Below are 24,184 nucleotides of genomic sequence, written 5' to 3'. Positions count from 1 at the left end.
TCAGTTTTGGGGGAAATTTGGTGTTTCATATGGAAAAAGATGTACTGATTTTGAAAATATCCACCATTTTGCTGTAAGATATACTAATTTTTTCTTCTAGTTTTGAAAGCAATTAAAATTTCTCTTCCACTGACTTGCTAGGCCTAACATTTCAGGAGATTTTCTGTCAGGGGTTATCTCCCTTAGCCTTCGGCAGTCCCCTGCCTCACTGCAAGGCAACAGCTGATGAGTTTGTGTCATTTCGTACACAAAGGTCTCATATAACCTTGTAAGAGAAAAGTCTCCACCCGTAGCTGTTGATTTTCTCCTGGTTTGTCGGGTTTGGTATCGGCTGCCCAACCCTCGGCCAGACAGTCACAGGTAGTACAGTCTACTGTCGCATACGGTAGAAGGGTCTTTGCTGACCTGACTTGCAGAGAATTGGTCAACCTGAAGGTTATATTGAAATAGAGGTAAACAACTCAAGATGTCCAACAAATTCAAATATCTAGAAAACATGATACCAGCAACAGGCTCCAGCAGGATTCAAGCTAGAGGTACATTCTATAGAGTTGTCAAAGCCCCAATATGGAACCCAAAAGCACCATTGAAATGCAAGCAATTTATCTGGCTTATTTCATGCCAATTTTGACATATGGGAGTGAGACCTGGACCATGAGGAAAAAATATAACGCAAGAATTCAGGCAGCTGAAATTAGATTCGTCTGAGTGATGGTTGGCAGAATAAGAAATAAAATTCATAATGAGAACATCAGGGACATGGCTCAGGTTGGCAGAATGCAGGACAACATAACTCTGCATAGACTCAAATGGTATGGTCACATGCGAAGAATATATGCTGATTGCATACCCAGAAAAATGTATGCTGTGCAATTAAAATATTAAAGACCAAGAGGGTGGCCAAGGATGCGATATGCAAACATGGTGAAAAACGTCCTTCAGCAATGAAGAGGGGACTGGGACAGCATTGAACAAGGAGAAAAGTACAGAGACAGAAGATGGTTGAGCGACTTCATTCACCGACCCATCATATAGATGGAACGATGTGGGATATGTACTAATTTTATGTAATTACTTCATATACATCGATGCTCGAGATTTAATTTCAATTTACCCCATTAGCACTGGAATTAACATTTTTCTGAGATTTATTTATTTATTTATTTATTTAATTAATTTATTTATTTATTTATGTTTTACCACACGTTTGGATCTATCGTACACATGCAAATAGTTCCCTAAATTCGTTGATTATGATGTTTACAAATAAAACTCTAAACATTCACTCGTGACCCGCACAAACAGGTACCTCTTACTGAAATGATTCTATTGGCTCAGCGGAAAACACGTCATAATACAAAGCGCACGAATGTTACTGCGCAACCCTCTTCAAACCGCCTTCCGGGCTGCGTTCTACTCTAGTAACCTCCTCTATCTGGACATTATCCTTGTAACCAACAATCTTTACATACTGCTGACTGAATACTTCTGCCTTTTGAAGATCCTCGCATACACACTCCCCTTGTTCATTAATGATTCCTGGAATATAATTATGGAACCTGTTTCTGCCTTAAAATACCTATACATACTCTTCCATTTTTCACTAAAATTAGTATGGCCACCAATTATGCTTGCCGTCATGTTATCCTTAGCTGACTTGCTAGATTCAATTTCCTAGTAAGTTCCTTCAATTTCTCCTTACTTCCACAGCCATTTCTAACTATTTCTTTCCAACCTGCACCTCCTTCTTAGTCTCTTTACTTCCCTGTTATAATACAGTGGGTCTTTACCGTTCCTCAGCACCTTTAAAGGTACAAACCTATTTTCACATTCCTCAACAATTGCTTTAAACCCATCCCAGAGTCTGTTTATATTTTTTTTTACAGTTTTCCACCGATCATAGTTATTTATTAAAAACTCCCTCATGCCTGTTTTATCAGCCATATGGTACTGCCTAACAGTCCTAATTTTAATCTCTTCCTTTCTTTCACATTTATTTTTAACTACGACAAAAACCGCTTCGTGATCACTAATACCATCTATTACTTCGGTTTCTCTATAGATCTTGTCTGGTTTTACCAGCACCACATCCAATATATTTTTCCCTCTGGTTGGTTCCATCACTTTCTGAATCAGGTGCCCTTCCCATATTAACTTGTTTGCCATTTATTGGTCATGCTTCCTGTCCTTCACATTACCTTCCCAATTGACATTTGGTAAATTGAGATAACCCGCTACAATCGCGTTCCTTTCCTTATCGTTTCCCACATAGCTGATTATCTTGTCAAATAATTCTGAATCGGCATCTGAGCTACCCTTTGCTGGTCTGTACACTCCAAAGACATCAAGTTGTCTATTATCTTTAGAAATGAGCCTTACCCGTAGAATTTTGTGCTTGTCATCTTTGACTTTTTCGTAGCTTACGCATTCTTTCACGAGAATGAATACTCCCCCTCCTACCATTCCTATCCTATATCTACGATACACACTCCAGTGCCGTGAGAAAATTTCTGCATCCATTATATCATTTCTCAGCCATGATTCAACTCCTATTACAATATCTGGTAAGTATATATCTATAAAGTTACTTAATTCCATTCCTTTCTTTACAATACTTGTACAGTTGAGCACTAACAATTTTGTCATCCCTACTCGATTTCCATTTCCCTGTTCTTTTTTTAACACTGCTCCCTAGGCCACTCTGTTTCCGTATCTCCTACCCACCCATTGAATCTGTTGTGGCCTGAAGATGTGAAGTGAGAAAATATTCCACTTCTAGTCACTGATGCAGCTTTTTATGTGATGAAAGCTGGCAAAGATCTGCAGCTTCTCTACCCTAAAATGTGTAACATGTATTGTGCATGCACTACATAGTTGCAAAAGAAATTTGTGAAAATTATCCTAATGTGGATAAGTTTCAGTCGTGAAAAAAAAATCATCAAAGCTCCACTAAGAGTGCAGAAATTCAAGGAAATAGTTCCTTTTGTGCCATTGCATCCCCAACCAATTCCAACACGTTGGGAGCGAGGATTAACGCCGCAGACTACTGTACCAATTACAATGCTGTCAAAGATGTTGTTAATGCATTGAATGAAGGCGAAGCTTCCTCCATAACTGCCAAGATGCTATTTTTAAGTACCACACTAACCAAGAGATCTAGTTTATATCAAGTCAGATTTCAGCATATCAACAATCCTAAAATTAGGAGAAACTGATATTCAACTCGGATACACTTAAACTGGTGAAAAATGTTGAAAGTGAGGTAAAGGTGGTATGTAGTGAAGTTGGTTAATGTACCAAGCAAGAGCTTAGTGACCACAGACTGCTTCTTGCAATCATCAAAAATGTAAAAATCCACACCAAGGAAACAAATTAATTTATACAAAAAAGGTGGTCTCCAAAATACCTACAGGCAAAACACAAGGAGGAAATAGACTGGAACAGATTCAGAGAATATCTTGTTGGAACTGCTGTAGAAATCTGTGGCAAAACTAGTAGTAAAGGGAAGAAAAACAGCCTGATGGAATGATCTGTAGAAACGCCACCAACTTGGAGTGAAGTAGATATGTGCAATGAACGAGCTATTGGCTTTGGTAAATTAAGTGCAGACATGATTAAAGCTGCTGGCTCACAAGGAATTCATTGGCTATACAGGTTGATAAGGACAATGTGGAAGCAGTGTTCTCCCCAGAAATATTTGATTTACAAGTTGCTTTACATCACACCGACTCAGATACGTCTTATGGCGACAATGGGATAGTAAGGAGCTAGGAGTGGGAAGGAAGTGACCATGGCCTTAAGGTACAGCCCCAACATTTGCCTCATGTGAAAATGGGAAACCACGGAAAACCGTTTTCAGGGCTGCCAAAAGTGGGGTTCGACTACTGCTCGTTCATAATCATATATAGGCCTAACACCGGGGCTTGCCACGCGGTTTTGCTGTGGAGTGCCATACAGGTTTTGTGAAGTCATGCGGAATCGAATGCACGCATACGATTCCACGTTAATCTCGACAACTAGTCGAGTACTACACTACATGACATTCAAGCTAAACATTTAACCTCCGATGTAATTGAAGCATTTATACTGATAAGTGATTTATCGTGTAAATAAGCAGTTTTAGAGTATGTACAATTTAATTTGGAGCAACCAGTGATTCAAATATGTATAAATATTATGTAATTAGCAATTACCTAGGTTATGTTAGCCGGGCGGCCCGTAAAAACGGCAGGGTGGTGTGCCCATCAGAAAGGTCCTAGGGAGAACACTGGGAAGGATACCAGATGACTAGAAAAAGGGAGTTATAGTTCCCCTGTTCAAGGAGAGAAGTTTAAGAGTGTAGCAACTGTAGAGGGATTACCTTACTGTCCCATGGTTTTAAAATATTTGAGAAGATTCTTGAGAAAAGATTAAGGAAAATTATTGAACCCCAACTGCAAGAACACCACTATGGATTTAAGAAAGATAAACTATAGACCTCATATTCGCACTGAAAATATTAAGAAAGCACTGGGAGAGAGATCGTAACTTGACATTTACTGCATGTTTCTAGACATCGAAAAAGCATTTGATAGTGTCCCTAGAACAACTATATGGGAGTGTCTTAAAAAGAAGAATGTATCTATGGAACTCATTCAGAGAATAAAAATGCTTTAATGATGACTGCTACAGCTGTGTTCAAGTAGGAAATTGATATTCAGATTGGTTTCAGACATTTTGAGGAGTGCAACAAGGCAGTGCCCTTTCACCATTACTATTCATCACCATCATGGATGAAATCATAAAAGTGAAGCAGAACCCGAACATAGATCTTAAAGCATTATTGCTTTTGTCGATAATGCAATAGTTATCTGGGGAAATAGTGAGATGGAATCTAGGAAAGGCTGAACGTCTAGAATGATCATCTGAAAAAATATGGACTGAAAGTGCTACAAAAACTGCTGCAATGCTTGTTAATAGTGGTAAAGAGGTAATGCTGGAGGGTGTATGATTGGAAACAGTAAACCGGTATCATTGCCTTGGATGCATATCAAGTGACGACAGAATACACCTTGAATTTAACCGTATTCAGAAATTGGCAATTTTATCAACAAGTTTGATATCTGCTCTGGAATAAACAAGTGCCAATAAGACCAAAACAAACTCTTCAGACATGCACTATGTGATCAAAAGTATCCGGACACCTGGCTGAACATGACGTACAAGTTTGTGGCGCTCTCCATCGGTAATGCTGGAATTCAATATGGTGTTCGCCCACCCTTAGACTTGATGACAGCTTCAACTCTCGCAGGCATACCTTCAATCAGCTTCTCGAAGGTTGCTTGGGGAATGGCAGCCCCTACTTCAAGGAGCACTGCACCAAGGAGAGGTAGCGATGTTGGTCGGTGAGGCCTGGCACGAAGTCGGCGTTCCAAAACATCCCAAAGGTGTTCTGTAGGATTCAGGTCGAGACTTTGTGCAGGCCAGTCCATTACAGGGATGTTACTGTCGTGTAACCACTCCGCCACAGGCCGTGCATTACGAACAGGTGCTCGATCGTGTTGAAAGATGCAGTCGCCATCCCCGAAGTGCTCTTCAACAGTGGGAAGCAAGAAGGTGCTTAAAACATCAATGTAGGCCTGTGCTGCGATAGTGCCATGTAAAACAAGGGGTGTAAGCACCCTCTATGAAAAGCACAACCATACCCTAACACCACCGCCTCTGAATTTTACTGTTGACCCTACACACGCTGGCAGGTGACGTTCACCGGTTATTCGCCATACCCACACCCTGCCATCGGATCGCCACATTGTGTACCGTGATTCTTCACTCCACAAAACGTTTTTCCACTGTTCATTCTTCCAATGTTTACACTCCTTACACCAGGCGAGGCGTCGTTTGGCATTGATCTGCGTGATGTGTGGCTTATAGGCAGCCGCCCGACCATCTGAGTTTTCCATCAGGCGAATATTTCTGAGGGTTAGGGATGGACTTGGAGTTTTGAAGAAGTAAGGAGCTACTGCAAGTTTATCATAAAGCCTTTCCTGAGTCACGACGACGTCAAATGGAGATCGTTTGTTGCGGCAACTGCTCATTATTTCATTCCAGTCATTTGGTACTTCTGGTGAAGTAGTTCTCTTTTTCTTTCAATGAGTGCAAAGTCTTGGTCATTGGGAAGGAAGGAATGGACCCTCATTGGGAAAAGATGAGTTCTTTTCTTGAAGAGATGAGGCAGTGAACTAGTAGGCATTGGAAATAAACCATTGCGTGATTTTTATTCTGTCCGGAGCATCCATCACTCAGCAGGACTAAATGATCAGCAGTGATGGCTTTGCTATTAAAATAATGCAACAACATAGACGTGACTTCATTTGCTCCCTTCCTTTCTACTGATTCTGTGTAAACATATATGATAGCACTGTCATCTGCTAAATCGTGTACACCAGACACACAATACCAGAGTTACCTGTATAAGAAAACATCCCTGGTACGTATATGGGGTAATGGCAGGTTCTGCATGAAGTAGAAGGAAATTGCAAGTCCCTTTTCTGGCAGCTTGTTTGTATGCTCTCTTCATTTTATTACAAGTTGTCCATTTCATGACCGTATCGATGTTTAATCAAGAAGTAAGTATACTTCTTGCTCTCTTCATTTCAAAAAATGTATCAGCCCTCCTCTGATGCAATTCGTTCTTCTGTATTAGTATGTTCTTTTCCCCGTGGTCTGAAGCACTCTGTATTTGTAACTGAAATACATCACATGTGCAACAAATTTAATGTTAATTTCATTGCAAACACAATAATAAAGCTTGTAAGGCACATTCAGTCTTACTTCATCAAGAAACATTTTGTGCGCAAGGCTCACGTTCAAACATTCCGGTAAATATACTCTGGGTTATCACGTGGGGAATAGTGTGACTGTCTGGCCCTTAATGACTGTGCCTTCTGAAAAGTATAAGAACTGCATCAGGAGCTTCGTTTGGTCTTGAATTGTGCTTACCTCTCATATCTTTGGGTGGAACACCTGCTATCTATAAGGAATGCTGGATTCTTCTTATTCTAGCTCTAGTTATTCCATGTAGAGCAATCATTGCATTGACACACTTCTTCAATACCATTTACTCTTACTTTATAAGAATAGGCGCCATCATGGTTATCGAAGTCCATTTTTTTTTCCTTACATCGTCACCTCTGTTTTATTTCGGAAAATGATGGGAGTCCCGACAGGTAAGAATCCTGTTCGTTCTTAGACATAGCATTGAATCGTACCAGAGGTTCACCTCGGTCCTTAAGTCCTATCCTTGAAAAGCATTTAAATCTCTTTCATCTGAAAATATATCAGAACAGTTCCTATTAATTACTAGCATATTGCCTTACTGTATGAGAGACACAATGATAACTAATAAATGGTAATAATTTGTCAACAAATCCACTCCCTCAGTAATGAACCATGTGCTTTCTAAACAAACGTACATAACCTTAAAGTTAACGAGCAACATACCTGCAATCAACTGTTGTTCTTTTAGGAACTGAAACCCCTTTGTTATTTTGATGAGAAACCCCCCTGCACACGATATTCTTTTATCTCAAATTTCTTCTTTTTCTTTGGCTTTTTAACTGGCCATGCTACACTGCACTTAAGATCCCTCTCAACCTTCGACATAATGTAACAGTAACAGCTGATGACCTAAATACAAGTTGGCGGAACATACTATGGATTGCAAGCAAAAACAACAAATATCATTTGACTATGGTTATTCTTGCTGGAAAGCGAACTGACATTGGTCGTTCTTACAGAAGTACCAATATTTCATGACCCTGTAACTCTGTGACTATGGCTGATTTTGTAGAATTTAATGCACATGGAGAGATGAGCATCTTCTTATTACCATTATACTAATATCTCATTTTTGACATTGGTTGTTTTTGCCAGAAACCCTTCTTTTGTTATGTGAAGTTTCACCATAGGGACTTTCGTCGCTGCCATCTTTCCGCAAATAGACATCCTCGCTACCGTTCACTGAATTTGAAATTCCAAATTTCTTAACCCTGTACCGCATAGTTTTGCCTCAAGTTAACGAACAGCTTTTTCGTTATTATAGTCTTTCTGACTGTTTTGATGCATACTGTTGTTTACAGAACACAGTGGTATATTTACTACATGGAGTAGTATGTAGAAAAAAAATGAGTTGGCAGAACCGAAGTTGTTTCCTTGATGTTTCTATGGCGGAGTTGTTTACATGTGCTGTATTTGACCCACTCGTAGTAATGTTTTCACGTGTTTGAGGCATCTGCAAAAATTATCCATTATTTAAGTTATTTCATTTACTTTGTGTGGAAAACATTGGTCTTAGTGTGTTATTAAAGTATTTGTCATAGAAATAGTGCGTCTTCAAAGCAGTGCCATCCTTGTAGAGTTTGTGCTTGATATAGACGGTAGGTACTCATATATATATTTAGGTTTACTTTAGTTTTTTCAGAAAGGTGTCATTGCCAACTAGTGTGTTTAATGGTCGGAGGACTCAGATTAGGGTTCCACCTGAAGACAGTGATGATTCTTTTCTTGCAAGTGATAGTAATGATGAAAATATGGGTAGTTTATCGGTGGTGAATAAGTTCATTGTAATTCCTGAAACTGAGGATGAAATAGAAGATTTCGACTTGGTTGCCCCCCCTCAACTAGGCCTACTGGAGTGAAGAGTGGGTAATAAAAGTAACGATACAACATCTGTGTTGGTAGATAGGAATGCAAATGGGGTTGTGGAAAATTTAGAGTGGAATGTGGTAGTAGTTGATGCGCTAAATGAACCAGGATGCACTGGTACGTTATTGGTATAGTGTATTGCACTCTGAATTACGTTACTTTAGAATGTTTGTTGGACCAAAATTCTTGATCGTTATTATTGATGAATCAAACATACATTATTCAGAAAAACCCAAAGAACAATTGAACTTGACATTGCAAGAGTTGGAACAGTGGTTAGGAATAGTACTATGCATGTCAGTTTGTTAGGCTAACTGAACATTTCTTTGCAATGCAGCTGTTTCCTCGACTTCTGCACAACAGTGTCGTAGTGACAATGTTTTAGGCTAACTGAACGTCTTATTTGCAACACATCATCCTATGCATTGTGTTGCCTTGAGGCAACACACTAAAAAGTTCATTATTCCATTTGTAAATGTTTTATATCGTGAATTAGTGTAATTTTTAAAATACAGTACATATGATGTAAAATCAACCAGATTAATTATTTATTTAACCAAAATGAAGTGATCGTTGGGAATGCGTGCCCATGCGGTCTTGATCCAGCTGCGTATTAGTCCCACTTCAGGCCTCTTCACTCATCCAGTTGGTGTTAAGGCGTGATCACCATCAGACATCCATTGGGTGTACAACTGTTCCATTGCAGTTTTCAAATGCTGTTTCACGCACACAAACTGCTGTAGAAGCGAGCCCTCCAGAAATTATTGCCAGATTGGTTTTTCCTTTCCTCATATCATTTACGGCATCAGTTGTGTGTCCTCGGTAACTGTCCAACACAAGCATGTTTTGTTTTTGTGACAAAGCTCCCGGGCACGTTGCCAAACTCGCTTCACCCAGTCCTCAACTAACGCACTGTCCATCCAGCCGGACTCGTGTGTTCTAACAGTAACACCGGGCGGCAAGTTTCCTTTCGGTTGAGTTTTCCTTTTCAGAACCACTTATGGAGGGAGTTTGGTTCCTTCCGCTGATAAGCACAACATTGTCGGGCATCGTTGCTTTTCGTTACCACCTGTTCTGATGGTTATACTTTTAGAACCCTTCATGTACACTGTATTTTCCAACGGCATTTCAAAATAGACAGGTGTCTGGTCAGCATTCCCAATTTGCGAAATGCACAATCCCTTTCTCCGATAAGTTTTGGATCCATCCACGGCTTGCAGTAAAACACTGTGTTTAGAGTTCTTTTGTGATCTCTAGTGCTTTCAGTTGACACATTTCACTAGAAACACCATATCCTAACTCACGTTTTTCTATCACAAATTTGTGGAATCGTTCTTCAATTTCCGGAAAGACTGCTCTCCGCCCACGGAACGCTCTGCAATCGCCGTAAATTGTTAGTTTTTCCTTCTTCCACCAATCACGAATCATCAATATCGTACTTTCTGCCAACGGCACGATTTCCGTATATTTCAGCTTCGCTTAAACTTTTAAGTTTTTTCACGCACAGTAAATGACCGCAGGCGCTGTTTTGAATCCATTGCCTACTATCAAGACAGCACTTTTACGGGACAGATACGAAACTGGAATGTAGGCGAGGTAGACTTCCGTAACCAACAGTCTCGACTCGTGCAAAGTACGATATCCCGCGAGATCAGCCATTTGCGCACCCAACATGCCAGCAACACTTGTGAAACAAATTACGATCAAGCATCCGCAGCAGTGGCTTTCATATTTACCACATGTTTATCCATATTCTTTGATTTACAGTGTTTCATTACCTTACATTTCACGTTTACATGCCACATAATCGTATTGAGATAAAAATCAATCTTGTTTTCTATAACGCAATTAAAACACAAGACCTGAATGCCCGTTTACATGTGGTGTATTGAGTACGGTAACTGTACTCAAATCTATTTCCATACTCCATGTAAACGTAGTAAATATTTACAAGAAAGAACAGCTTGAATACAACCCGCACCGAAGATTTAGAACAAATATTTTGAGGAAGAAATTGCGGGTGGTATTTTAGATTATACGGTGCATTCTATAATAGTCCGTTGGGATTTAGTATAAATGCATTACCAAATTTTGGGCGATTTTTCAGGTCTCGTTCTCTTGGGATTCCCATCTTGGTTCCATAAGGTCTTGGTTGATTTTCCTTATTTCTAATATTTCTTGCACTACTGCATGTAGAGCGCTGAAACTTTGCAGGCATGTTTACACCCTCTTCACTGCTAGTGAAAAAATTAAGTTAATTTTTTAATGAAGTCATTACTAGTTTCTCTCTCCTAAAAATGTTTAGTTATGGATTTCAGTCGTTTTTCTACTTACCTCTCAAATTGTGTCTCTTGCGTTAAACAATATCCTGTCTACAATAGGTGTATTTATCTTGGCACCATTAGATTTTCTTTCAGTTTGTCCTGTTATTTAATTTTATTGGTTGTATTGAGTTCTTATGAGAGTACATTTTTTCTAGGCTAACCTGGAGCTGCTAATCCTCCTCAAAACGAGCTATCAAGTGTATTGTAATTATTATATGAAATTTAATATTACAACATAAATTCATATAAAATTCTCATGTACACAACTGCTTCCTTGGCTTTTTAGTACTCTTTTCACTTGCTCATCAAAAAATACGTAATAAAAGATCTAAGTACCAGTATTACCTTTCGATATTATGAAAAATAACACTCCTTAACAAATGCTTGACCAACGCAAGTTATGAATCTCATTCCGTATTGACGGTTATCACTTTACAAAAGAAAATATTTATAAAATCCTCCTATCAATACAATTTAAGTCGTCTGTTAGATGAAACAGTCTATACATGTTTCAGCCTAATCTCAAGGCCATCTTCAGTAGTAAAACGATTGTTACATAATATACAAACAAATTAAAAAACGTAATGATGTGAAGTGACGGTGATCATGATAAGTGAGTTAAAAACACATTGAGGTGCAAAGTCCTCTCGTCTAATAGATCTTGCTGGCTGTTAAATAAAACATTATGCTGAGGAGTGTAGTGAGACCGTCAATACTACGAATAAAACGTGTAACATCTGTAATGAGAGAAAAAAGGAATGTATGAGTGGATGAAGAACAAGTTAAAAATGATGTGCGAAAAGAAAACTCATATGACTTACTTGTAAGTAAAAGTTGTCGTCTCGAATGGAGATGACCTTGTCGGTCTCAAGTCACACTGACAACTAAGCCTGTGTGTGGCTTACTGTGTATCTGTGTCGATGTGGTTGGGAGGGGTAATGGAGGGGGAGGGGCGGGGAGGGAGGGACGTTGTGATTCGTGGAAGGAGGGTGGAAGGGCGGGTCTTGTTCTAGAATGTCGGTAGTGAAACTCTTTTTTATTAATGAACTGTTCGCAGATGAGCGGGACAAAGGTTTCCAATAAAATATTTTTCTTTTCGTTGATTTCATTTAAGTTATAGACGGGATTGTTATATTGGTCGATATCTATATATATATTCTCTAGTATATTAAGTAAGGGACCTTTCTGTTCGTAATGCAGGATCTTTAAATCTTGATCGATTGTTATGTATTTATGATTTTTCTCTCTACAATGTTCGCTCATGGCTGAGTAGCGATTATACTTTAGGGCATTAAGATGTTCGGAGTATCTTACATTGAAACTGCGGCCTGTTTGCCCAATATACGTTGAAAGACATGATTGGCATTTTAATTTGTATATTCCAGAGTTAGAAAATTTTTTGCTGTTGACAATATGAGAATTAAAAAACATTTTTGTATTGGTATGTATGAATGTTGTATGAATCTCATTCCGTATTGACGGTTATCACTTTACAAAAGAAAATATTTATAAAATCCTCCTATCAATACAATTCAAGTCATCTGTTAGATGAAACAAAGTCTATACGTGTTTCAGCCTAATCTCAAGGCCATCTTCAGTAGTAAAACGATTGTTACATGATATACAAACAAATTAAAAAACGTAATGATGTGAAGTGACAGTGATCATGATAAGTGAGTTAAAAACACATTGAGGTGCAAAGTCCTCTCGTCTAATAGATCTTGCTGGCTGTTAAATAAAACATTATGCTGAGGAGTGTAGTGAGACCGTCAATACTACGAATAAAACGTGTAACATCTGTAATGAGAAAAAAGGAATGTATGAGTGGATGAAGAACAAGTTAAAAATGATGTGCGAAAAGATTATGTAACAATCGTTTTACTACTGAAGATGGCCTTGAGATTAGGCTGAAACATGTATAGACTTTGTTTCATCTAACAGATGACTTGAATTGTATTGATAGGAGGATTTTATAAATATTTTCTTTTGTAAAATGCTTGACCAACGTTATTGCAGTGCATTGAGTTTATATAACAGCTGTTTATTTAAGTAACTTCCACTTTAGCTGTGATAATTTGGTATAAAATAACTACTTTAACCAATTACAGTGGAGAGAAAATTAGTGTTCATGTGGTATTCGGGAAAGGTGCGTAATTTGGTAGTGTGGTATATTTGAATAACTGTTGGCACACATTGCAGTTAAGAATTTTATAGATTTCCACTCTCTTAACTTGATAATTGTCACAGGTCTAATGCAATGCTTCATTCTTTTTACCATGGCAAATTTGTGATAATGCTTAACTGGGGTATTTTTACTATGTTGAAAGAAATGTTAAGATGTAGCCTTATTCTGAGTCTTTGGTCACAGTTTTCAATCATATTTCCAGCTACAAACAAGCAATATGTAAAACAGTGGCACAGATTTTCTCATAGGGTTGATACATAACTTGCAACTAATCAAAAATAACATAAATGTACGCTCTTTCTGTCTTTTCAGGCGAAGTTTCCAATTCGTGAGAACTATCTGGATGGACAGAAATTGACGGGTAAAATGAGGGCCATGTTGGTTGACTGGCTTGTTGAAGTTCATCTGCAGTTTCAGATGATGCACGAGACCTTGTACCTTACTGTGACAAATCTTGATAGATTTATGCAGGTATGTGCCCTGGTATTTGAGATTGTAATTCTTCAGGAAAATGGTTTTGAACTGTTCTGGATATTCCCCCCTCCCACCTTGATAAATTTTTATTTTGAGGCTATGAATGTTAGAAATAATTTGTTGCTTTTGGCGTTTAACATTGATCAATTACCTAACTTGCTGTTCTAAGTCTAAAAATGTAGCCTATCTTTTACCAAAAGGAATTCTCTTACCCTGTTCATGTCTGAATTCATTGGTCATGGTCACGGCCAATTACTGTGTAGTTTTTTATCCTGTCCCTTGGTCATAGTCATTAATCACTAATCACTGTATATAGTTTTTCTGTCCTGTAGAGCACTGTATAAGCAGGATGTGTGATACCTTGAATTTTTTCTAATTCTCTGAATGTTTTTAATTTCAGACTGTGCCAGACATCCACAGAAAAAAATTTCAGTTAGTAGGTGTGGCAGCTATGTTTGTTGCTAGTAAATATGAAGAAATGTATACTCCTGAAATTTCAGATTTTGTGTACATAGCAGACAATGCATTTTCAAAAGCTGATATTTTAGACATGGAAGCTAGAATTATAGATGCTCTTGACTATTCCTTCGGTCGTCCATTGGCACCTCATTTTTTAAGGCGCTTCAGCAAGGCTGCAAATGTAAGTTTTTATTAAGAACGATTTCTTTACATCCAGTTATGCTTTTAATATTTATCAAAGTAGAGTACAAGCTATAAACCCACCCCCTGTGGTTGTTAGGATGTAATTTCATGGTATCCCCTACCACCATAAGACTATCAAGGGGCATGGTTGGCAAATATTTTTTTAATCAATGAAAATGTTTTTAAACTTTTTCATTCTGAACATGTTTTAAACTGTGTAAAAAAAGTGGTATTTTTAACACTTAAGTATAAATCATTTTGACCAGAGGTAATAAACCAATATTTACTATTGAAACTCAGCCAGCGGGGAAATTTGCTTACCAGCTGGGATTTTTTCTCTGCAACTTCTGGTTGGCAGCTAAAGGAAAGACTCTGCTTGTTAGGTTATGTTTGATTGGTGATGCTTTCTACTTCTGTGTTCTGCTATTGCTGTGTAGAAAGTTGTTAAAACTTAGCAGTTTAATCAGCTTATTTCAGTTATGAGTTTGACTGACAGAAGACCCATTATGGCAACATTTTATAGAATATAAAAGTTCTAATGGCAAAACAATTAGGGCAAAATGTAAGTTGTACAAGGAAGACATGGTTGAGTTTGTTGCTAGAATGGAACAACATAGACAGAATGCCCTTATAGGAACAGAACAATGTTTGCACAATTTGAGGGTGACTCTGATGGTGTAGTCGTGGAAAAGGAATATGGAAATGAAATTGAAAGTTCAGTAATATCCACTCATCAGCAGCTTGCATCACAGTTGCTTCAATTACATTCCAGTTCTACAGGTATGGAATATTTATACATAACTGAAATGTTAAAATTACACCAATTTTACAGGTTATATTCTATATTTGATTTGTATTTAAAAAGAAATTAAATTCCTGGTACACTTTCGTTCAAATTATTTAACAGAAATGTATTAAATTCAAGTTCTATTATGCTCTTAAAAATATAGGTTTCTATTCAGTAAACAAATGTGGTCTAATGGCAGAGTTATGATTAATACTGGCTTTTCCCAATGTATCATATAATGTTTATATCAGTGCAGATAACTTGGACTAAACTGATAACATTGGATTTGTTTTGTTACAGATGAAGAAACAGCTTCCAGTTCACATTCTGTGATTTCATTACCATCAAGTTCAAGGGAAAAAATTATTGTCCGCTTCTCAATCTTCGTGTTTTGTTCATGGCCCTGGCTGAAAAATATTGCAAGGTTTGAATAGGTTTGCGCTACACACATCGGCTAAGGTGAAAAAAACAATTGTATTCGCAAATAGCTTGCTTTGTTTTTGGCACACTCTGCTTTTTGGTGTTTTGTACAAATGATTCAGCTTCCTCGGCCTGGCTGTAAACCACCAAACCAAAAGCAAATTTCAGGTGAACTTCTTCACAAAATTTATGTTGAAGACTTGATCAAAGTAAAGAAAACTGGTAGGGAAATCTACTGTGCATGGCTTTAGATGAAGCAATGTGCATAACGACTTGGTTCTTTGTGTGTCGCTTAGTGATGTAATAGACCAATGTACTCGCTTAACTGAAACCATTTACACTGAAAATGCCTATTAATGGCAGCAGAAAAAACTATTAAACTGATATGTTTTATGGCTGCCATGTTGAAAGTTTTCACTGATAGTGGTGCCAATATGGGGAAAATGGAGGAATTGGCCAAAAGAAGATATCAAAGAAGTGAAAACTTGCTTAATTTGTTGGTACTTTTATTTGGAGGTGGTTGGCATTACAGAACATGTTAAACAACTTATTCAATACTTCAGGAACACTTGCTTTGCATCAACTAAGTAAGCAACAAACTAGTGGAACAGCTCTTGCTCTTCCTATAAATGTATGCTGGATTCTTTAGCAGACTCTTCTTTGGGTAAATGGCATATTTTTGTCAAAATCTACACTGAAAACTCAAGTTCCATTGAACCAATTATAACTTCAAAGGTGAAAGATACATTTGAGACAAAATGTTAAGACTATCTGAAACTTGAAACTGTGTCTCATTAGATAAGTTGCAGGGTGATGACTGTATCATTGGGGAAGCAGTTGAGATTTTGCTCATCTGTTCATTTTTTTTTATATGAAAACTATTCCAATGATTTAAAAATAACAATTTAGCACTGCTATAACTGATGCTGATCTAACCAATCTTGTGGATCCATGACGCTATTGAGGAAAGACTGAATGAAGAAAAATATCATTCTGCTGTGGATTATGTTGAATCTTACCACTCAGATGCCTGACCTACATAAGTACAAAGCAAAATGTTCACCTTTCAAAGAATACCTGTTTGGTCCTGCAATGCTAAAGGAAATTAAACCCCTCACATTGCGGGTGGCACTGGAGAATAGCATTAATCAAACAACTTCAGGCCTGGCACATCAGCTACATAGTGCAGTTGCTTCATCACGTGGGATAGAAAGTATTTTCTCCACTTTTGGGTTTGTGCCTAGGAAAGTTAGGAATCTGTTAGAGGCTGAGGAAGTTAGTTTATCTTCAGTGAAATCAACAAGAAACGCATGGAATAAAGACAAAGTGGCAATGATATTTGGATTTATAATATTTTTAAAACATCCCTGTAGTTTCCTATGTATGATCTCTTGCAAAGGTTTAAACAAGGGCATCAAACAATTAAAAAATATTAGTGTTAACTTTATACTATTATGTAAAACCTTCAGTAGAAGGCAGAGAAGACTGCTGTACTCTGCTGTTTTAAAAATGAATTAAAAATATGAAAACCACAAAAAATCTTTAACATATCTTCTTAAAAAAATGTTTTAAACAGTTGTTTGAAACATTGATTTTGAAAGTAATTTATTCAATGTGCATTGTTTTAAACGATTTTAAACATGCTGTTTAAAAAATTGTTTTAAACTAGCCAACCCTATAAAGGGAATGATAACTCATCGGATGTAACTTAACCCTACACTGCCTGAATTTATTTACACCCACAACTGACGTGCCAAAATGATTACAGGTAGCTTATATATATAAAAACTCATTGGAAAAAAAAAATTTTTGTATTTGATCATACTGATGAGTAAAAAGTGAAAAGTTCAGTAGTGCGCGAAATCATATCATGCATTGTAGGCTACTTACCTATGAATGTCACCTGGTACAGCATATGACAAGCATTGTTTATTACTCGTAAGAACATAGAAAACACTGATTTTTATACAGTTAGAAGCAATTTAATACACTGCTGGAACTGGAAAATTATAGCTTTCAAATGGATGTCATGCTTACGATTCAACTGATGTGTAACCTTTGAAACACTGCATTCTTTTTCAAACACAGTGGTGCTTGGTCATTGCCATCCATCAACGGCTGCTAATTTCAGAAGACCCCCCCCCGTGGATAACAGGCTTGCTAGGTAACATTGTTTAGACATTCGTCCATACTTCACATCACAGCCTGCACGGTTGCTAGGTAACATTGTCTGGCCGTCTATCCGTACTTCACATCACAGCCTTCAGTTGCTTAGTAGTATTGTCAGGACATCCACCCATACCTTACATCACAGCCTGCACAGTTTCCAGGTAATATTGTCTGGCCATCCCATCCATACCTTGCGTCACAGCCTGCTCAGTTGGTAGGTTACACTTGTCAACCTAACTTTCGTAATGCATATTTTCAGATTATCCCCAGCCATAAGACATGTCAAAGGAACAACTAATATGTTGGCTAAAGGTAAACTACTCCATCTTGAGAAAACAATACATATTAAATAATTACTATTTAGACTTTCTCTTACAGCATTAATGAAATAATCAAATAGAACACCATCAAGAAGTACTTCAAGCTGTTGTTGCTTATAACCTTCATGCATGCATCTGAAAATAAATACCTTAGCTGCATGGTGTAGCGAAAATGACATTCATATTTCATGAATATTTAGTAACAAATATTGTAAATTGAACATTAGACATTTTGGCTAAAAGATAAATATATTGTGGATAAGGCAGTATTTTTGTTTAATCATTGAATCGCCTAGAATTATATTTCAATGCTACTCATATGTACAGCCACCATGACAGCTGTCCAACTGCCTCGGGTAAAGATAACTTAGCACATAGAGGAAAAAGATGTTCCCCTACCCCCACTGTGGCATCATTTCTGGAAATACAGATGTCAAAGTTATTATGTACATAGTTAGGTTTGTCATCTTCTAGCATGTTACTGAACTACAAGAAGAATATTATGTAGAGAAAACTTTACACTATGCAGTTAAAGGTATGTATTGACAACATGGGGTACTTCAATGCCCTATGCTGCTGCTTCGTCCATTGCTAACTTCCACTAGACTGCACTTGGAGGGATCTTTCAGAATTCTTCCCTTTCTAATGCTGCTGCTTCCATTATTCAGTGTGGATAATGATTATAGTTAAGACGGAATGATTATGTTGTGTTTCTCCAAGACTGTTGCTACTGCTACCACAACCACCAAGCAGGATCCAATAGATGAACTGACAGGCAATCAGTATAGTCGTTAGAACACTGTCATCATGCATTGCCCCCAAACGTCCACCTACCCATCCTGTCGTGGAGCACTGTCTTGGCTGCCAACAAGTGGCAATACTCCTTGCTCAGGCCATACATTGCATGGGGGGGGGGGGGGGGGGACAAATGGGGACGTCTGTAGTTCCACGGTTATACTTCCTTCAGTGCTCTGTGCTGTTTCCGCCTCCCTAACTAGCTACCACTACACTGTAGCAGCAGCAGCAGCAACATTTGAGACTCTCCAATAACTATCTACAATGTAAGGAAATTTCTGTACAATTCCAGTCGCACATTGAGTTTTTCTGGAATTATTACAGTGTGTGCCACAACGTTGTTGGATTATACAGTAGAACCTCGATAATTCGAAATCGGTTAATTCAAAATCCCGCCTAATTCGAAGAAGCTTTCATTCCCAGAAACACGATATAGTTTTGCATGTTATTTCAGTTGTTTAATTCGAAATACGGATAATTTGTAATTCGAAGTACAATGTCGGCCCCATTACCGAAATTGACTTTTAATTCGAAACTGCCTTTACCTTTAAAAACAATAGTATGTTAAAGAGTAATTTCAACTCGAAATTTATCCCTTCCGCGTCATAGAGCGTGCATTCCAGAAAGTGGGGCGGGGGGGGGTAGCTTTACGCACTTACACTCACTCCGGTGGGTCTACAGTGTGCTTCATGATTGTTAAGTTGAATGAAATCGGAATTCTTTTGTATTCAACCTTTTAAGGAACACCGTAATATCACACAACAGGCAGTGTGCGGAAAAAAGATTATGCGAACACTGGTGATGCCGACAGTTGACGAAAAAACGTGGCTCATATACAGTAATAATTTCGTAGGCACCGAACAATATTGTTATTGCCGGTGAAACTGCATTGCTTTATTTTCATGCGAGCCTAAACGGTCTTATGATTTTAAAGGAGAAATTGCCAGCCGGGAAATCGTACAAGGGTGAGGGATGGGGGTCATAGTAGTGTGTTGCAATGCACATGGAAGCGAGATACTTTATCCCCTCCGTCATAGGAAAGTTCGATAAGCTACAATGTTTTAAGGGCATCGGGCACTTTCCATGCCAGTACAAAGCATCTAAAAATGCAAACAGTACAGAAATCCAAAAAATAATGCATTTGCACAGGAGAGCCGGCATAATTTATCCTTATCTTTGAATTGTAAGATTTTTATTTATTTTTTTTCCTTTCGTTGCGTGAGGTTATGTTTACCAGCGAGATATCAGAGTGCATTACTTGAATACTGTAAATGCACCTTCTTGGATACATTTTGGAAATAGTTCTTTTCTCATGGCATTTGAAAGGTATGAACTGTGAAGCAAGGTTAACTGCATGCAGTAACGGGCCTTAGAATATTTTGTAACGCGGCAAGGGTTGGTACTTCTGAATTGCGAATTGGTGGTTAATTCGAATTCACGTAATTTGAAGTCCGATTTTTCAGTCCCAACGACTTTGAATTAACAAGGTTTTACTGTACATATATACAGGTAATAACAAATTATATACTATTGTTACATTAAATTAACTCATTAATATACATATAGCAGATGTTTTGCGACATAACCTCACAAATAATACGACCACGATTTATACCAAATAAAGTCGTACATAACTACATTAAAAAATACTGATGGATGTAAAAAACTTCATAACCATACCTCAGTGGTATATCTTGTAATGATGTAACCTATAGGTTACAGTGGGTCTTAGTTCATGTAATATTTTATACAATGTTTGCTTTTTGTCTGTTTTAGGCCTAGTTTCCAATGTGATTCTGGAAATAGTCAAATACATGTCGGATATTTCAGACCTTTCTTATGACTGTTATCTTGACTAACTACAAACGTTTTCATTTCATACCCTGAACGGATATGGCAGGCGTCTTAAGAGGGTAACGTCCACCTTCAGGCCAGGGCAATTTGGAGCAGTAAAGGAGATTTGTGGAGAAGGTTAGTGTGTCGGCTGCAGTGATCTATGCTAGAAACTATCCCAGTACTATCAAAGTGTAGAAGGGGTCCACCTATTCAATACTATTAGTTTTGATATTGTCTTATAAAACTGGGACTAGTTTCGACCCCATATATATTGGGTCGTCTTCAACCACGCTCCAACTGGAAGACATAAGCACACATAACCAATGCTATGACACAATTTAAAGCCATAATTTAAACCATTGATGAAGTCTGAATAACATATCTAAACTTTAAACTAAATAACATATCAAAAATGTTGTGGTTGATGAACTATTGTGTAGTTTCTACAGCAGCTATTGTTTTTGAGATGATCTGGGAGTTGGTATTCTTTTCTGTTTAGATGATCAACTTGGTTGATATTCATGTTTGTTCAGTAGTAATATGGGTCAAGACTTGTGTAGCTTTAAGGGGAATATTCATACTTTAAATAGGTTTTCCTTATTATCAACGTAGTGATCTATTATTTATTTGGAGGTGAATGTCTGAAAAGAAAATAATTTGAAGTAAATAATTGAGAATATAAGAGAAGCAAGAAGATAAATATGTATAGCTAAATGAGACTCGCCCCTATGTTGTTAAGTTATGTGCCTTGGTACGGATACCAACGCCTGATTGATTGTTGAGAGGGAGCAGGGGTATTCATAAATACATAACTTGTAACTGTCCCAGTATTCGCCTTAGTTCAGGAGAATGGAAAACCACGGAAAACAATTCTCAGGGCAGCCCCTCTTCGCCTCTCGAATACTGAGTCTTGCCTTCCTGCTTACCTAGTCAGTAATAAACTAAATCTCAAATTGAGATGGAACCTGAATATGAGGTTACAAACAATATCGTAATCTATAATCTTCATTTCCGTATTTTTAATTGTACAAACAATATGTCTGCAACCCAGCGGTCTCCGTAAAAAAGAACTCTATCATCTGCCGGAAATCCCGGAAAAAGTGAAACCTTCCCGCTGCCGCCTACCAGCATGTGACGATCCAGAATGCAGGATCATGTGTTTGACTTGCTTCACAAGTCATAATAATAATAATAATGATAATTCAAACTGAATATTTGCATTGTTTACCCATTGGTTAAAGAATATTGTTTGCAAGTTATACCTGCACCCTTGTGAAGAAACACTTCAGAACTGCTGGTATCAGGTAAAGTTCCAGAGTTCCACTATCTGTAAGACCAGGTTGAACAAGCAATGAGGTGCAGAAGGAAGCGGATGTCTATTAGAAAGACTCTGTACATCCTAACTACAGTGGTTTGGACAAGTGATGATGAGGCATTCAAAGAAAATATCCCATACTTTTCTAATACAGTGGAACCTCGATTCTCCGTTTTTGGAGGAACCCTGGAAAAAAAATACACAACACGGGAAAACGGAAAATCTGGGAACGAATGAACCATCACCATTTTAGCTAAACGTCACAAAAATGAAATATATACTTATAATCTTACAAAGACCCCCCCTAATCTTAACCAAACTACAGCCCCAATGGGCCTTCCGCCTACCAAGCGACCACCCTCAGTCCGAAGGCCTGCAGGTTACGAGGTTACGCATGGTCAGTGTGACGAATCCTCTCGGCTTTCTAGACTGGGGCCGCCATCTCACCATTCAATAGCTCCTCAATTAAAGGTAATCGTAGAATGAGTGAACCTGGAACCAGCCCTCATATTGAGGTAAAAATGCCTGACCTGGCCGGTAATCTAACCCGGGCCCTCCGGGTGAGAGGCAGGCAAGTTATACTGCGGGGTCGGCTTCAAACATTAATTACCGGTACACGACTTACAAATCTCGAAACTTTATTCACTTTTACCGGATAAACTTCGTCAGTTTTGCTCTGAAAACCTCTTTCAGTTCAGCACCTTTAATCAGCCGGAGCCAAACTCTTCGAAAAATCTAATACTCGTAATGGCAAGCAAAACAACAATCGACCACAAGTAGTTTTTTAAATCTAATAAAATAAAGCACATTAGATACAAAAGCGCTGAACATAATGGTGAAATATATGAGGCGTCTAGTATCAAAACCGGCCAAGTCACAAAATTTACGAAAATGAGTTGAAGAAGTATAGCACTATCAGGTGAAATAAGAATATGCTTTAAAATCGTCCATGTTCATGTTATAGAGCACTGAATTCTCGGTCGTGCAACAGATTCGGCCAAGTCATGCACCCAGTGAATTCAAAACCGGCCAAGTCAAGGAACGAGCGACAATCTTTATGATGCACCATTATTGTCTGGAGTCTTGTGTTGTTACATTAAGCAACAATGTGATAATATCAGTAGGCAAAATCGTTCCTTGTAATGTATATTCTTTGAAGTCATAATATTTTGTCTTTTGTTCGTTTGCAATACTAATTTACGTATTGGCGGGCTTCTTACCGTCATTGGCGCCAAAGCAATCCTATTTCCGGTGTGCTCGTATTTTGTCATTATTGTGTGCTGTAACGTGTAGTGGTGAACTGAAAGATTTACTCGTACTTTCATACCTTGGGAAATTGTACAAAATTGCAACAAAAACGGCAGAGTCAAAATTTAAATTAACAAAAAAAGATGGGTTATGAGTTAGATTTCTCAAAACAGCGCAACTTAAATATTAAACCATTAAGGATATAACTGTGAAGAAAATCTTTTCTGACCATTGCTTTGTCTCTACAGGTTTTTCGTCCATATTGAAAAATATGCCTTGAGTGACTTGGCCGGTTTTGATACTAGACGCCTCATATATTTTTTTAAAATCTTCCATTGTCATTTGGTCACCGGTATACTGTTCGAAGTCGGTTTGTGGAAATCTTGTACCGCGTAAATTAGGCCAACATCGGCTTTTCGAGGTTATGTTGATCTCGAGAATATGGTTTTGAATTGCTTCGAATGTAAGTATCTAAAATTTTTCAAATGCATTAAATTCACTTCTGCCCGTCACTAATCTCAGTCAAATTGGAAAGAGAAAAAAATATTAACACTTCCGAAATTACGATTATTCGCGATCTTGAGCTCAGCTGGAACGCGCACTCACCGTAGAAGTCGGTACGAGTGCGAAATGATACAAAGCTTTAAATGTAACGTGCGCAAATAAAACGTTCGTGGTTTTTACAACATTCTAAAGCAAAAACTTGAAATTCCCAGTCTTATATTAGGACGAAAACAATAATAGGCAATCCCAAAACCTCCCATGACTTTATGTATGTAAGGTTCAACATCTGTTCTGGTCTCTATAACATAATTGTAATACCACTGTAAATTTGTTACTTAAGGAGCAGTTTACATTCCTGCAAGGAGCAGTTTGCACAGTGACTATACAGTGTCCTGAGGGAAATGCCGAAAACCTGTTCGGCGATACACTCCAGAAAAGTAAAAAAAATAAAAAAAAAAAATAAAATAAACATCTAACCCTGGA

At 37.9% G+C, this 24,184-nt stretch overlaps 1 protein-coding gene across 1 annotated transcript in view; it reads left to right on the top strand.

Annotated features, from left to right (window-relative positions):
- The window catches only part of CycB (Cyclin B), a 150,640-nt gene that overhangs the window by 68,201 nt on the left and 58,255 nt on the right, over positions 1-24,184 (top strand). The window contains exons 4-5 of the mRNA XM_067134788.2: positions 13,504-13,662; positions 14,066-14,305. Coding sequence (XP_066990889.1) covers positions 13,504-13,662; positions 14,066-14,305 — 399 coding nt within the window. The remainder of the gene's footprint in view (positions 1-13,503; positions 13,663-14,065; positions 14,306-24,184) is intronic.

This window comes from Anabrus simplex, chromosome 1 (assembly GCF_040414725.1).
Source record: "Anabrus simplex isolate iqAnaSimp1 chromosome 1, ASM4041472v1, whole genome shotgun sequence".
Classification (NCBI taxonomy): domain Eukaryota; kingdom Metazoa; phylum Arthropoda; class Insecta; order Orthoptera; family Tettigoniidae; genus Anabrus; species Anabrus simplex.
The sequence above is the reverse complement of the archived record's forward strand: the minus strand, read 5'-3'. Positions and strand labels throughout refer to the sequence as shown.